This window comes from Rhagoletis zephyria, unplaced genomic scaffold, assembly GCF_001687245.7.
Source record: "Rhagoletis zephyria isolate East Lansing unplaced genomic scaffold, Rhagoletis_zephyria_1.1 Rzeph_scaffold_02343, whole genome shotgun sequence".
Lineage (NCBI taxonomy): Eukaryota > Metazoa > Arthropoda > Insecta > Diptera > Tephritidae > Rhagoletis > Rhagoletis zephyria.
The window spans coordinates 13,645-28,251 of NW_016159427.1; the positions used below are offsets into that span (position 1 = coordinate 13,645).

Here is a 14,607-nt window from a genome sequence, read left to right on the forward strand (position 1 = left end):
GTATCAATCTTAAGTCTTTTCAAGCATTTGAAGAAATGTTAGAATCTGTTCAATGGTGGAATTTACTAAGATTGAAGCTACACTGATAAGCGCCAAACAATTGATTCGGGATGGTGTCTTTAGTTTTTCACACATTATTGTCCATAGGACCCTGTGTGGCAGGTCACATGGTAATTTGCACAAACAGCAACATTTCCCTCTTCGTGTATAGGGTAAGGCACCCTCAGATCCAAGACTTCAAGCATGGTTTCATAAGATCAAACACTGTTGTTGTAACAGCATACAAAGAGTTTTTGGGTAAAGATGCTAGAGTGACAGTCCTTGGCCAGACATATGTAAATCTAGATAAATCCGGTAACGTAGACCTGATTGTCGTGGGAACGCATCGTCTGCATCGCTTTTCAAAAGTATTGAGAAGTGTTCCCTTTATAGCTTAAGTAAGTGCACTCTAGGCGTCCGCTTCTTCGTCATTGCAGAAACCAGCAACGGTCTTGAAATCATTTGGATTGCTGCCTAATTTCCTGATAAAATTTTCCAGCCGTATTCCGGCATCTCAATCTCTTCGCATTAACTCCGTAGGCGTAGGGCGTAGAGTCGCATGCAGACTTTAGCTGCATCATGGTAGTGATCTGACTCGAAGTTGGTTCCTAGGATGGAACGCATGTAAAGAACTCTCGAAGCAGACCCCCAACCAGCTTTGTGAATCTTTCGATGCTGATGTCTGATACTACTAACTGTCTTATTCCGTATCGCGACAAAGTCGATGAGCCGCTCTCCATTATCATTGTTGTCAGGAAAGCTGAATTTTCAAGCTATTGAAATTGTGGCAACTCGTTGACTGATGGTGGTAAACCTGAATACAAGTTGTCGGAGTCTTAACAGAGTCACAAAGCCAGCACCGAATCTGTTCGCCATCGTATCGTATCAAAGGTTTCACACTTTTTGCAGTCATTCCCCATCCATGCACCTTCGACGCTTCTGCGAGCACTAATGCCATACCTGGCGCTTAGACTAGATTTTTTTTCACTTTTCTTGGAACATTCAGATCTCATCTTTAATATATCTTTAAGCTATGATACTAAGTGGTTAGGAGACTTCTTTCTCCCCTCTAGGTGATAAAATTTTCCTTTAAAGAACGAGGAGGAAAATATGTATATATCCTCATTGTAAAAAGGATGCTTCCTTCTCCTAACTCCTGCTACACATAATTCAACTGTGTGTGAGTTCTCATTTTTTTAACATTTTGATTGTTGAATTATTATCGCATTCGCCACAAGAGACATTCCATTGTACACACACATAGAAACTGCCTTATGTGAGCACATTAATTTTCAGCCGCCAAGCAACCAACTACAATACCATCCTAAGTAGTTGTGAATTGCACTACTGACAGGCGGGAACAAGCCACTCAAACAAATTTAGTGCACAAATACATAAACACTTGCACGCGTGCACTTGTGATCATGTCACATAGCATTTTGACACATGTGTGCGGCTTTGTAGTCTGCCACACAATGCTAACTATGTGCATTAGGGTGTCTCACTAAAAAAAAAGATGCGAAAAAAATGTATCGACGGGAATAATGAAACTTACTAAATTTTGAAGCTTCTGTCCCAGTTTTTCAAAAAAGTAGTAAGATTTTCGTGAGCTGAAACGATTTCAAAATATTTTCAAAAACCTGAATGTTTTGATCTCGTTGGTAAATTTTTTAAACAGTTTTGTGCCTTTTAAGCTTCAATTTTTTTATTAACTGATGGAGTTTTTTTGAGAAAATATTTTTTTTTTTTAGTTTTATTTATAAAAAAAAAAATCGATTTTTTGAGTTATTTTAATATTGGTCCAGCTCACGCAAATCTGAATATTTTTCCGTAATATTTAATATTTAATTTTATTTTATTTTTTTTATGGAGGGTGGCGCACTCTAATGTATATATACAAGCAGCAACGCGCAGTCAGCTACTTAAGAAGACAAATTGATGTTAGGCGTCTTGAGAAATGAAAATGCTGGTGCCAGTTGAGCTGACTACGACGCTTGCTGACAGTCAGCAAAAGCGCGCTGGCTTTTTATCGAGAATATAAAGAAATAATCGACATTTTCTCTATGTTTTTTTGTGCCTCTTCTTATTTTCTCGCTTGAAAACGCGCGTGTGTATGCTCATGAGCATAATTTACTTCGGTAATTTATTAACTTTACTCTGCCGCAAATATGTAAGAATGCAGAAAATATGTATGTACGTATGTACGTAAGCCTGGAGCGTGCAAAGTATTCCAGTACTTATATTAATAGCTTAGCGCTCAGCAGGCAGGCGGTGCTGGCAGTGCAGATGCTCATAAGCTTTACCACAACTATTTGCTGATTTGGCAGCGAAATTATTATTATTTTTTTTTTTGCTTTAATACTCAAAAAAAAACTAGAAATACGCTGAGTTCATTTAAGCACCACTACCATTTCTATACCACTCCTTTTTTCACATACAATTTTTCTCAAAAAATTTTCCATTTACTTACGTTCCCTACTTTTATTTTCTAATCTACTTACAGGGTCGTTGTAATCGTGATAAACCGCCGTGCAAATATTTTCATCCACCACAGCATTTGAAGGATCAATTATTGATAAATGGACGAAACCATCTTGCCTTGAAGAATGCACTGATGCAACAGATGGGTATGGCAACTGGACAGCAAGTCATACCGGGACAAGTGCCAGCAGTGGTGAGTACTTAGAAAACTAAACAAAGGATGAATGAAAGAAAGAGTAGAGTGGAACAGTGATTTGCTAGTATAAATGCATTCATATGACTATCAAGCAAAAAAGAGGAACAACTTTAACGCACTTATTAGATGGGAAGTGTATAAAAAATGTTTGCATAGTGAAAAAAACCTAAGCTGCTGCATCTTGTGCGCTGATATAATTTTTCATAAATCATTGCATACTTTTGGTATAAGTACATTGCTGTGGTCTAAGCTGCAATGTACACATAAAATTTTAATGAGGTAGACAAGTGATTGCTCTATACATATATGTATGTACATATGTAGTAGTGCTTCGATAACTTGTGGGGGCATTGTGCAAGCAATGAAGTAGATAATTATGAATAGGGGAAGGCATTAAGAAGTAAAAAAGTTAGAAGAAATTATTCAGCACTGTGAAGTATGAAAAAAAAAACCTGATGGCGCAAAAAATACAAGTTTTTTTACGATGAGTTCATTAATATAGAAAATGAGGAATTTAAATATTATTAATAACGCAATTAAAATGTGAAAAGGAGGCCACTACTGTGCAATGCTGTAAGGGAAAACCGCGCATCCATATGTATTTCTGGCAGGAAATACTGCCGTTTTTTCATTTGTTGGAAAAAATTACGCTACACTAAAAACTGACGCATCACTGGCATGGTGAGAACAACACCGACTGCGACTCTCGAGGTGCTTCTTGACCTGTCTCCCCTACGGATTGTAATCAAGAAAGAGGCTCTACTATTTACAGCAAGGCTCATCTCAGCTTTGTGGACCAGTGCCTTCCGAGATTTAACTTCACACAAAACTTCAAGGTTTTTTCCCCCGACAGGAATAACTGGCACAACGAACAACCCAAACCCCGGAGAGACAGCCACATCTGGTATACTGACGGCTCCACGACCAACCGCAGCGTAGGAGCAGGAGTTTACGGCATACAACCCAGACTGCTCCTTTTCACCAGCTGGAGCAAGGTAACTCTGTCGTTCAGGCCGCGATTCACGCCATTTAACTATGTCTGAGGCAGTATGTAGAAAGCGGGGCTACCAAAAAACACATCGATTCGCGATCCATAGTATACCACAGCCGTAAGAAATGGCCTACTGAACAACCGAAGCGACCGTGAAAGCTCAAGATCTATGCCCACTTCTCCAGACAAGGCCACTCAAGCACTTGGAATCTGTCTTTCTCACCTGCTTGGCAGAGTTACCGGAAGTGAAACTATCGGACCTTTTTGAATTTGAAATAGACACTATAAGTACATTTTAGTAAAAATTCCGATTATAGAAATGTGCCTCCTCCAGTCACTAATAGAAGACATTCACCTTCGAGTGAAAGTTTGGAAACTTCATACACGCCTGCCTTCCTTACCTAAGCTAACTCTGAAAATATCTTAGTATACCAGTATATGAGGCTATCTCAGTCTTATATCTAATGGAAAAATTTTTCGTTCATCTGTTAGTAAATAATTGCAAAAATTTTTATAAATTAGAAGTCATCAGCTCTGTTCAAAAGAAATTTGTTTTACAAGTTGAGAAATTACTCAGCAAAACTTAACTTAAACTTAGAAGGTGTTAAATTTTTAATCAGTTATAATCATTTCTTGTCATTTTCCCATAAACTCTATTAGTTAAACAAAATCTTGATTTATAAAATTGCATTAACGCTAGATATCCTTAAAATTTGATGTATAGTCAATCAACAACGAAAAATATACAAAAGCATTTCTTATTACTCTCCGAAATAATTACACAAAATGAAAATAAATTTGAAGTAACAGTCACGTTCGCCTCACCAAAAGAGTACGAAAAGGTTGTACACCCCACCTACAATTTTTTTTTTAACGTTCACTCTAATGGGTTATAACAGCCCTTTTGCCATTCAAAATGCGCTACTATTAACTGACATTGTTATTAAATGATAATGATGGATTTGTTATTCATCAGCGCGGGCGACAACAGTACAGTTATTCAAGCGAGCGCTAGCAGGAGCAATGAGTCATTTACATACATACACAGTTAACAAATTAAGGAGGGGTTGGGTAAGCAAGTGCGCACAGCTAAAAGTTGATGGTAGTACTTAGTTGTCAAAAGCCATACACAGTGGAATGGGCTGTTGTAGCAGCTTTTTACCAGCATTTGTCTTCAACGCCACGGCGGCAGTTTATTATGAATTTTAATTTAAATGTGAGTACATACATAAATACATACATATTTCCACATTTTCCGCTCATCAACTCAGCAGACAACAAACTCCGTTGGTGAATGGTTGGAGGAAGAGTGTTGAGTGAAATGGCAAGAGTAATGTGAAAATGCGCAGCTGTCATTCAGCTGTTGAAATTTTAAATTAATATGACGCATTCCAGCGCAAAAAATAATTTTCAAATGGCCTTTTTCGATACTTTTTTGAAATGGAGTTTGAGAGTGGGAAGTTAGTGGTGGCAAATGTTAAGAGTTTGAGACCTAGTTAGAACAGGTTGTACGGAAATTTTCATTAAGTAATTTAAAGTATTTTACGCAATCAGTAAATTGAACAAAATTTATTTTAATTTTCTTTAGTTTGAACCGAATGGAATAANAGTTAAGAGTTTGAGACCTAGTTAGAACAGGTTGTACGGAAATTTTCATTAAGTATTTAAAGTATTATACGCAATCAATATATTGAACAAAATTTATTTTAATTTTCTTTAGTTTGAACCGAATGGAATAAGTCACAATCACATCGATGGCTTTTATTCCATACAACCTATCTCATATTTCACAAAACCTAGTCTCTGTTGTTAGAACCCATCTGTGACCTAACTGCCAGCACTGATGCCAATTCTAAATTTGCAATCCAATAGTAAATTCATTAAACAAGCGATGTACAAGCTTAGCATTAACATCTTCGAAGAAAGTTAAGACTTAGGTGGACTTTTATTCCAAAATCAGGGATCCGGACTTTTACAAATTTTATAATAAAAGTTCATAGAAAAATGATATTTTTGGAATTATATTTTATGTTAAACAAAATAATCAGTCAACCCGTTATTTTTTATAGTCCAGCAACAGTAACAGTTAAATTTGGCCGAAGTAAAAGTCCTTTCGTAATATTAAACAATCCGCTTTCAAACTGAAATATCTAAATGAAGAATGTCACCTAATGGAAAATATGTGAATCAAAAATGTTATTTAATTATCATAGAACAAAGTTTGGGTCAGGTATATGAATTTTTTTTGTCTTAAGTTTAAAAAATTTATATAAATACATAGGTGGTACCTTTCGTTTAGATATTTCTGTTTGAAAGCTATTTTAGTTCTCAGTCATTTGGTATCAAATTTGCTTAATTTGAATACGTTGTTTGTTTATTATTAGCAAAGGAGTTTTATTTCGCCCTAAAAAAATTTTTGGCCCAGTTTAACTGTTATTACTGGAGTTAGAAATAAAAATGCAGATTTTTCAGACTTTGGACTTTTTCCCAAAAAGTTCGAAAAAGAAAAAATGTGCAGGAGGTCCTTGGATCTAAGGAACATTGATAACTTTTTTCCACGGCAATATTTTGTTCCGAACTTTTATAACATCGACAAAATAGTAACTGTTACTTTCGGTCGCTGATCAAAATATCACTGTTTCCCTAATAATTATTAAATGCATAAGTATGTACACCTTTTTGTGGCCGTATTTATAAAAATAAATGCATAAGCGTGCATAGAAATATATATATTACATGTACAGTGAGTCAAACAAGTTTTCAAATGGTAATTTTTTTTAATAGTCACAATGGTTTTCAACTAAGAATTTTTTTTTGTTTTTTTTTTATAAATATTTCTCATGCTTCAATCAAAACCATATATGTACATAAATGCAAGTTTCAAACTTTATACAAAATTAAGACAAATTCTAAAAATTTCCACACAACTTTCGAACGTTCCTATATGAGCTTTTAACACATTTTTGGGAATGCAATTTTATAGCCCATAAAACTTTACTCTGATAAAGTGCAAATTTCAAACCACTAAAACTTCGCTGAAATTTTTAATGAAAATTTTTTTAAGTTTTCTAAATTTTTTATAAAGTTGGAAATTTTGATTTATATGGTGGAATTTTGACAGAACTTTTGTGCTTGCTGTAGGTTGGAATTCAGAGAAGAAAATAGTTGTTTTGTCAATTGTCCACAAATATGGTTATGAACTACTTTTTTATATAAAAATAACAAAAAATCTTACTTAAAAATCTTTGTGTATACATATTAAAAAAAAGAAATAAAAATCAGCATGTGAACACTTGTTTGAGTCACTGTACATGCTACATACAACCCATTGTATACCTAAATACATACCTACATAGTTACAAAAAAGTGTAGGACGATTGGGTCACACAGCTGGCCGCTCCTCTCATGCATATTCATTAAAATCCAACTTAATACTCTGCGGTGTAAATTTCCATTAGCAGTTGTCAGCGAAGTCTTTGTAGAAAAGCAACAGTTAGTAGAATGACTGTTTGGTTTAGCGAAAATGATTGAGTCCAGTGTTTAATATGCAAAATATGTCTAAAAATAGCAAGAAAATTCCAAAAGCATTAGTGCAAGAGACAACCACGGAAAATGAGAAAAAAGCGTCATATCGCATTAAAATAAATTAAATTAATTTAAATTAAAGAGAGTGAACTGAAAAAAAGGCCTACAATGGAAATCCAAGTGGCTTAAATTGTGCTTTAGTGTGTCTTTAAAGCGTGTTCTACTCTACATACAAAGAATTGTCTATTCGTCTTTTGTTCGTTAATTTTTATTATTTTTTTTTTTTTTTTTTCAACATTTTTCCACCAAATGATTATTTCCATCTTTTTCCCTTTCTCTTTTTTTTTTGTTTCTTCCCATTTTCTTTCCCTTCAAACTCATAGCCTCTTGTCTTATATTCGCAGGCCACAAATCCCTACTTAACTGGCATACCAGCCAATCCATACCCTAGTCCATATTATGCGCCTGGAACTTTAGTGCCTGCATTACTCGGACCGGATCACACACAATTGGGTCAAGTGGTGCCACAAACGGTGCAAGTAGCACAACAGAAAATCCCACGTTCCGATCGATTGGAGGTGAGTTCAATGTATTTCAAGCTTAATTTTATGCCTTTTTCGTATTTTTAGAAGAAAAGAAAGTGTTCAAAAAACTATGAATACATAATTTTGTTTTTGATAATTTAACTGCTTTTGTTTGTTCGTTATGAGAAGCAATTAACAAACAAAAATTAACTTTTTTTTACACACTAATTTTAAGTATATCTTAAGATATTTTATTTGTTAAGTGTTCTAAATTTTTGTTTTGCGCGTTCTTTTACTGTTGGGTTTTCTTTCAAATTATTTATGAGTATTTAAAGTATTTTATTTAACACGAAATTAGCATGAGTATTATTATATGTATGTTTTATGTTAACACTACCTTATCTGTTGTGTGTGTTATTTTTAATAAATTTAATTTTTTCTCTCTTATTTTTGAAATTTTGCTTCATTTTTGTGTTTATGTTAAAAAAGGGCACAGGTTTTAGCCACATAAGTTTTAAATCAATTTGCTCGAATTTTTATAGCAAATTTTATATGCCATATCTTACAATATTTCGTAAAAGATTTTTACAGATCTAGCATAATAAAATAATTTCTGAGTTAACATTTCCTATAAACTTCCAAACAAGTTTTTATAACGCATAGTTTTGAGGCCTATGTTTTGAATAAATTGTTATAGCTAGTTTTTCTATGCCAGTTATTAGAAGTAGTATTTGAATAAGAATTTCAGGCTTCAAAATTCCAAGCTTTGAAGTTACAGGTTGCTTAGTTCTTATTTCTATTAAAAAAATGTGCTTACTACGCACTAGTTAAAAAAAAATTTAAATTTTAGCAAACAAACTCCTCTGCTATAATTTTTATAGCACGTCAAAGAGATAAGCAAATTCTATAATTTTGCAACTACAAGTTTGCAGCGATTGATTTACTCAGAATTTGACTGTTAAAAGCTTCTGCAAGGTTGCTATAATTTTATAGCAAGTCAAAATTAGCAAAAAAAAACAGGTCATAAACTTCTATGTGTTTAAGGTACACAGTTTTTTACTCAATATTTGAGTACAATGAATTTCAAAGCTGCTATAATATTATATACTCATATTTCTTTCGGAAGTTAGGTGTAATAAATGACTTAGCACAAAAATCTTGTTTTAGAATTGCCTAATTTTATAGTAAGTGAAAGAGCCCAAATATTATGTCACATTACCTGGGGAAGTTTGAAGCAATAAATTTTGTCATAATTTAAGCACAAAATCCTGGTTTTAGAGTAACTATATTTTTATAGCAACATCTGAAGATGTGCGCAGTGAAAGTTTCTCTAGTTTCATTTGTAGGAAAACAACTTTTCTTGTTTATTGTATTGAAATTCCAAAGCCATTGCAAATAAACAATTCTGGGGAATATTAATTTGACATTTGATTTCATCTTCGAGTTTCTATTCACGTTTTAACATTCGTTTATTTTTAAATCCTATATTTTTGAAAAGTCAACACAGTAAATAATTTTTTTTTTCGTTTTGTATGCATATATTTTTCTATTGACAAAAAAAAATTTTTTTTTTCATAGACAAACATTTTTATATGAAAATACATAATTAAGTTATAACTTATAAAAATATATTTTTTGGTGAAAATGGAAATTATTTTAGGGGTTTTAGCCAACGAATTAATCACACATTCGTAATTTTTCCAAATTTAAATTATAAATTTTAAACTTTGTATAAAAAAAAATTTTTTGCAATGTTCTTTTTTTAATTATTATAATGGATATTTTTTATTATCGCCATAATAATACCCATAACGAAATTATAATGATTTGAAGTATGTACTTAAAATTTGTTTGTTGATTTTTTGTTTTATTGCAATCAAAAATTAATCCAGATTTTTTTCCTCAAAATCTAGAAACGTTCTCTTTCTATTCATTTCTTTTTTATTTCAAAAATTATTTCGAAATCTGCTGCTTTTTAACCAACTCTTATTTCTTTTTGGAAAATTCTCCTTATTTCTCAAACACTTGCGCTCGCTCGCCGCGCTCTTTTGCTGCAAAAAAAAAAAGTGAACCCAAAATTTCATTTTGCTAAAATGCCTTGCTCTGCGCGCGTTTTCCCTTTTACACCACACGAACAGCAACGCAAAATGGTTTATGCAAAAAAAAAACGAAACAGCAGCAAACACGTTCTTAACAACATTTTTTTTTCAACTTCTCTTTACAATGTATTTTTTCAAAATGTTATTATGTGTAAATAGAGCAAAAATCCGATGTGGTAAAAATTAAATTTTTAATACTTGTAAGGAATTTTTACGAACTTCATTGGAAATTGATTAAAAAAAGATTGTTAAGAAACCTTGTAACTCGTTGAATCTTTCTTAATAGATTTGTTTGAATCATTTTTTTATATTTTATTTTTATTCACGGCCCTTTGGGTTATTTTTTTTTTAAGGTCGAATTTATTGAGAAAAATATGTCATTGAAAAAAAATAGATTTTTTAATGACTTTTTATTTGGGTTTGAATTATAAAAATTTTCAAAAATGTAGTTAAACTCATTAACCAAAAAAAAATTGGTAAAAAAATCGGGAAAATATGCAAGTAAACGTAAACAAAAACTCAATTTTCAGTATCATTTTTATTAAAATGTTTCTCTATTTTCTTATTATTATTTTGACGTAATAAGTTTTATTTGAACAACATTACTGATACACTAATTTTTATTTTTGTACTTAAAAAAATAAATAAATAAATTGAAAGCATTAAGTGCTGACTATTTTTCTATAATTGACTTTTGTTAAAACTAGGACAACGAAAAATTTGTTTATCAAAAAAAAAAAATATGGAATTTGAAAAATTTTAAATATTTGATATTTTGCAAAAAATGCTTTTTATAAATAAACTTAAGTAATAATAAATTTAAGTATTCAAATTTTTTCCTTAAACCAACGCATTTTCGAAAAATTTTGGAAAAATTTAATTTACAATTACAAATTGTTGAAGTCTTAATTTCTGTATGTACAGCAATAAGAATTTTTAACGCAAAAATAGCGCATTTAAGATCAAATTTTTTCTTTTTTTTCCAAAACTTTTTTTATGTATAATTTAATTTTGCATTTCACTTTTTTATGTGGCATTTTTGTGTATTGCTTTTGTTTTGTGTTCCTCGATATTCAACTAATTCGCTGTGATTGAATTTAACGTTTACAAAAACTGCAGAAAAAAATAAATAAAAAGTAAAAATTTGCTTGCCGACCAAAATCGCTAAGCAGATCCGTCTGTAACTCCTAACCATGCGTGTACAATTTGCTGCTGCGCCAACATTTAACACGCCGTCGAAGTTGTCAAAAACTCACCGCAACCTTTTATTTAAAAAAATATGAAAACAAAAAAGCAAAAATGGTAATACGTACTGTTGGCATGCAAATTTGAAGACAACTTTTTACTCACAAAATAACCGCTGCGTTTGAAAGCAAATCTAATACAAAAATTTATAATTTCTTAAAGTGCCTGAAATTATACTGAACAAAATTTATTTCCTTCCATTATTTCCTCCCAACCACCAACAAAAATAAAAATAAAAAAAAATTTAAAATCAACAACCAACACCAACACAACCACAATCGCCACCAACAATTTCGACTACACCGACACCTACAAAATTATTACCACCACCAACACCACCACCAAAAATCAAACAACAACAACACCCGCTACAACAACTGCAACAACTATTGCAATAAATTGCATACGCAACTGCAACTGCTACCAACTGCTGGCCATACTGCCCAATTGCTGCCTCTGCCTGTGCTGCCGCCAACGCCGCTGCCTACCACCGCTGATGCAACCACACGCCACCAACTACGACAAACTATCCACCGCTGCCAACGACACCAACCAACCAATCTATCTATGTATCTATCCATCGACTTGCCAAAAAAAATGATGCGCCAACGCCTACGCATATGCAATGAAAATCCATATGAAAATGGGCTATGCAAAACAAAATTCTTATTTGGAAATTAAAAACCGCGCTACAACAACTTCGTCAACTGGACAAAAAAATGCAAATGAAATGAAAAATCAAAAAATGCGAAAATTCGAAAATTCGATCCGCTTTTTGTAGGTTTGCCGTGAATTTTTGCGCGGCGCCTGTAAGCGCGCCGAATCGGAGTGTCGTTTTGCGCATCCGCAGGATAGCGTCGCCCGGCATGATGACGGCTCGATCACGGTGTGCATGGATGCTGTGAAGGGCAGATGCACGCGCGAACCATGCCGCTACTTTCATCCCCCTTTGCACCTGCAGGCACAATTAAAAGCGGCGCAAACGCGCGCCACTGCTGTCGCTACTGCGGTATGGCTAAATTGTTCTTACAAATTTTACAATAATGTTATGAATTATTTTAATTTAATTTAATTTCAAGAAGAATAACACAAAAATTTTGTTTATTTTTTATTTTGTACTAAATATTATTGTGTATCTAGCCAAACAGTAAATTAAATATGAATGAGCCAAAGTTTGTATGCTAAAATAAAACTGCAATTTGCTGAAGTGTGGTTGTTGCAAGTGATAGAGTTTGGCAAACAAAAGTTGCTATAAAATTGCTACAATCCTTAATGGCACGTAAACTCTCCACTAAAAAGGAATTGATATTTTTTTGTTAAAATTACGTTCAAAACTACAAATTTCCCTTTGCCATAAACTTGCTATAATATTCATAAGCAATAAAAATGAGAGAAAAATGCAGCCTGTTTGTTTTTCTAACGAATTTCAAACGACTATTGCGCTTTTTTTGCACAAAAACTTGCTATAATTTTTTTATAGCAACTAAATTAGTAATAGCAACTAGTTAGTAAATTAGTATATGTAACGTAGGAGAGCAATTTTCGGGAGGTTTGCTAAAATATTTATAGGAAAGTAGCTATAATTTTTTAGCAAATAAATAACTACAGGTACTTTGCATAAAGTTACTTCTGAAACACACAATCAGATATGTGAGCATTTAAGTGTATGCAGCTTTTATAAGTCGCTATAATTTTTTATGGCAAATCGAAAAAGCATTTTCTTCTTTCATCTAGTTTATTTCGGAATATGGAGCCAACTTTGAGCGCTTTGCAACATTCAAAATCCGCTCAACAACCACACTGCATGCAATGGCCAGCTAATTTTTATTACTTTTTATTTCTTATTAAATAAGTTTTTGTTGTGCTCTTACCCAGTACATGCTTAACACATCAATCAAAGTTTTAAACTTATTACAAAGCAAAACTATATTATGTAAAAATCTAATAAATTTTTATTAATAGCGACTCGTTTTTCAGTTTACGTTTTAATAGAATGTTCCCTAAATTTTACATAGCTTAATTTTTTATTTCTTTGTATATTTTTGCAGCTTAACCCATTTCTTATATTTTTTCTTAATACGATTATTAAGCCTGGCTGCTATTGTATTTAAGTTCAACTTTAATTGCAAATATTTTGTTTTTGAATAAATAATACTTTTTAACCAAAAAAATTGTCCATACAAAAGAACAGAAATAACGGGTGATTTTTTTGAGGTTAGGATTTTCATGCATTAGTATTTGACAGATAACGTGGGATTTCAGACATGGTGTCAAAGAGAAAGATGCTCAGTATGCTTTGACATTTCATCATGAATAGACNAGCTCTTTAAACTAAAACTAGTATTTTTTGTAATTTAGTTAGTGCAACATAAATAACTAGATTATAATATCTATAGACTTGAATGGATCCTCTTTAAGAAATTATGAGCAATTTGCTCAATAATCTATACATAGCAAGTAACTCTTAAATATTGCCGAAATCGTATTAAATATTGACTTTTTTTAAAGCCATTCGAAAATCGCTTTAAAAATTTTGCATGCATTTAAAGTAATTAACAATCTACAAAAAAAGTAAATATTTGGGTTATTAAACATGCACGTGTATGTTAATAGCACCGGCCTAGTAAATATTTGCAAAGTTATGGGCGTAGGGGTATTCACTATATGAAACTTGAGCGGTAGCTACTTANTAAATTATGAGCAATTTGCTTAATAATCTATACATAGCAAGTAACTCTTAAATATTGCCGAAATCGTATTAAACATTGACTTTTTTTAATGCATGCATTTAAAGTAATTAACACTCTACACAAAAAGTAAATATTTGGGTTATTAAACATGCACGTGTATGTTAATAGCACCGGCCTAGTAAATATTTGCAAATTTATGGGCGTAGGGGTATTCACTATATGAAACTTGAGCGGTAGCTACTTATTTCGGCGACTTTCAATAAAATGAAGACGCAAATTTTGTACATAGACTACATATGTATCTCTAAGTCTAACTCGGTGCAAAATTCTATAAGCCTTAGATATCATTAATAAAATATTTATGTTTATCAAAGTTTGATAAAGTTTCTATAGCAAACGAAAAGTTAAAGAAAATATTAAAAATTCAGAGCAACACATAATTCTTAAAAAAAATTTATATAACTATTATAGCAAATGAAACGTTATAGCAACTAACTTTTAAAATAAAGAAAAGCATTGGTTTTCTTGATTGCTCAAAAATAGTTCCTATAAAAAGTTTGCTATAATTTTTATAGTAAGTAAAAATGTCTACAGCACCTTATTATTAAAAAAAAAAACTATATTCAACAAACAAAAAAAAAACAATATAAGATGGTTAAAAACTTTATATTTGTGTTGGACGCTATAGAATTCGCCATAATCTTTATGAAATTAATTTCTATAGTAAACCAAAGTTTATAGAACCAAAATTAAAAAATTTAAGAAAGTAATAGTACATACTTTTAACTTTAAAAAACTTTGCTATAAAAAAGTTTCC

At 32.1% G+C, this 14,607-nt stretch overlaps 1 protein-coding gene across 3 annotated transcripts in view; it reads left to right on the forward strand.

Annotated features, from left to right (window-relative positions):
* Window positions 1–2,546: 2,546 nt before the first annotated feature.
* LOC108366613 (ice-structuring glycoprotein-like) overlaps window positions 2,547–14,607 on the forward strand; it is a 48,981-nt gene continuing 36,920 nt past the window's right edge. For all 3 annotated transcript variants that reach the window (XM_017621065.1, XM_017621066.1, XM_017621067.1), the window contains exons 1-2: window positions 2,547–2,713; window positions 7,637–7,810. In XM_017621065.1, coding sequence (XP_017476554.1) covers window positions 2,654–2,713; window positions 7,637–7,810 — 234 coding nt within the window. In that variant the 5' untranslated portion in view covers window positions 2,547–2,653. The remainder of the gene's footprint in view (window positions 2,714–7,636; window positions 7,811–14,607) is intronic.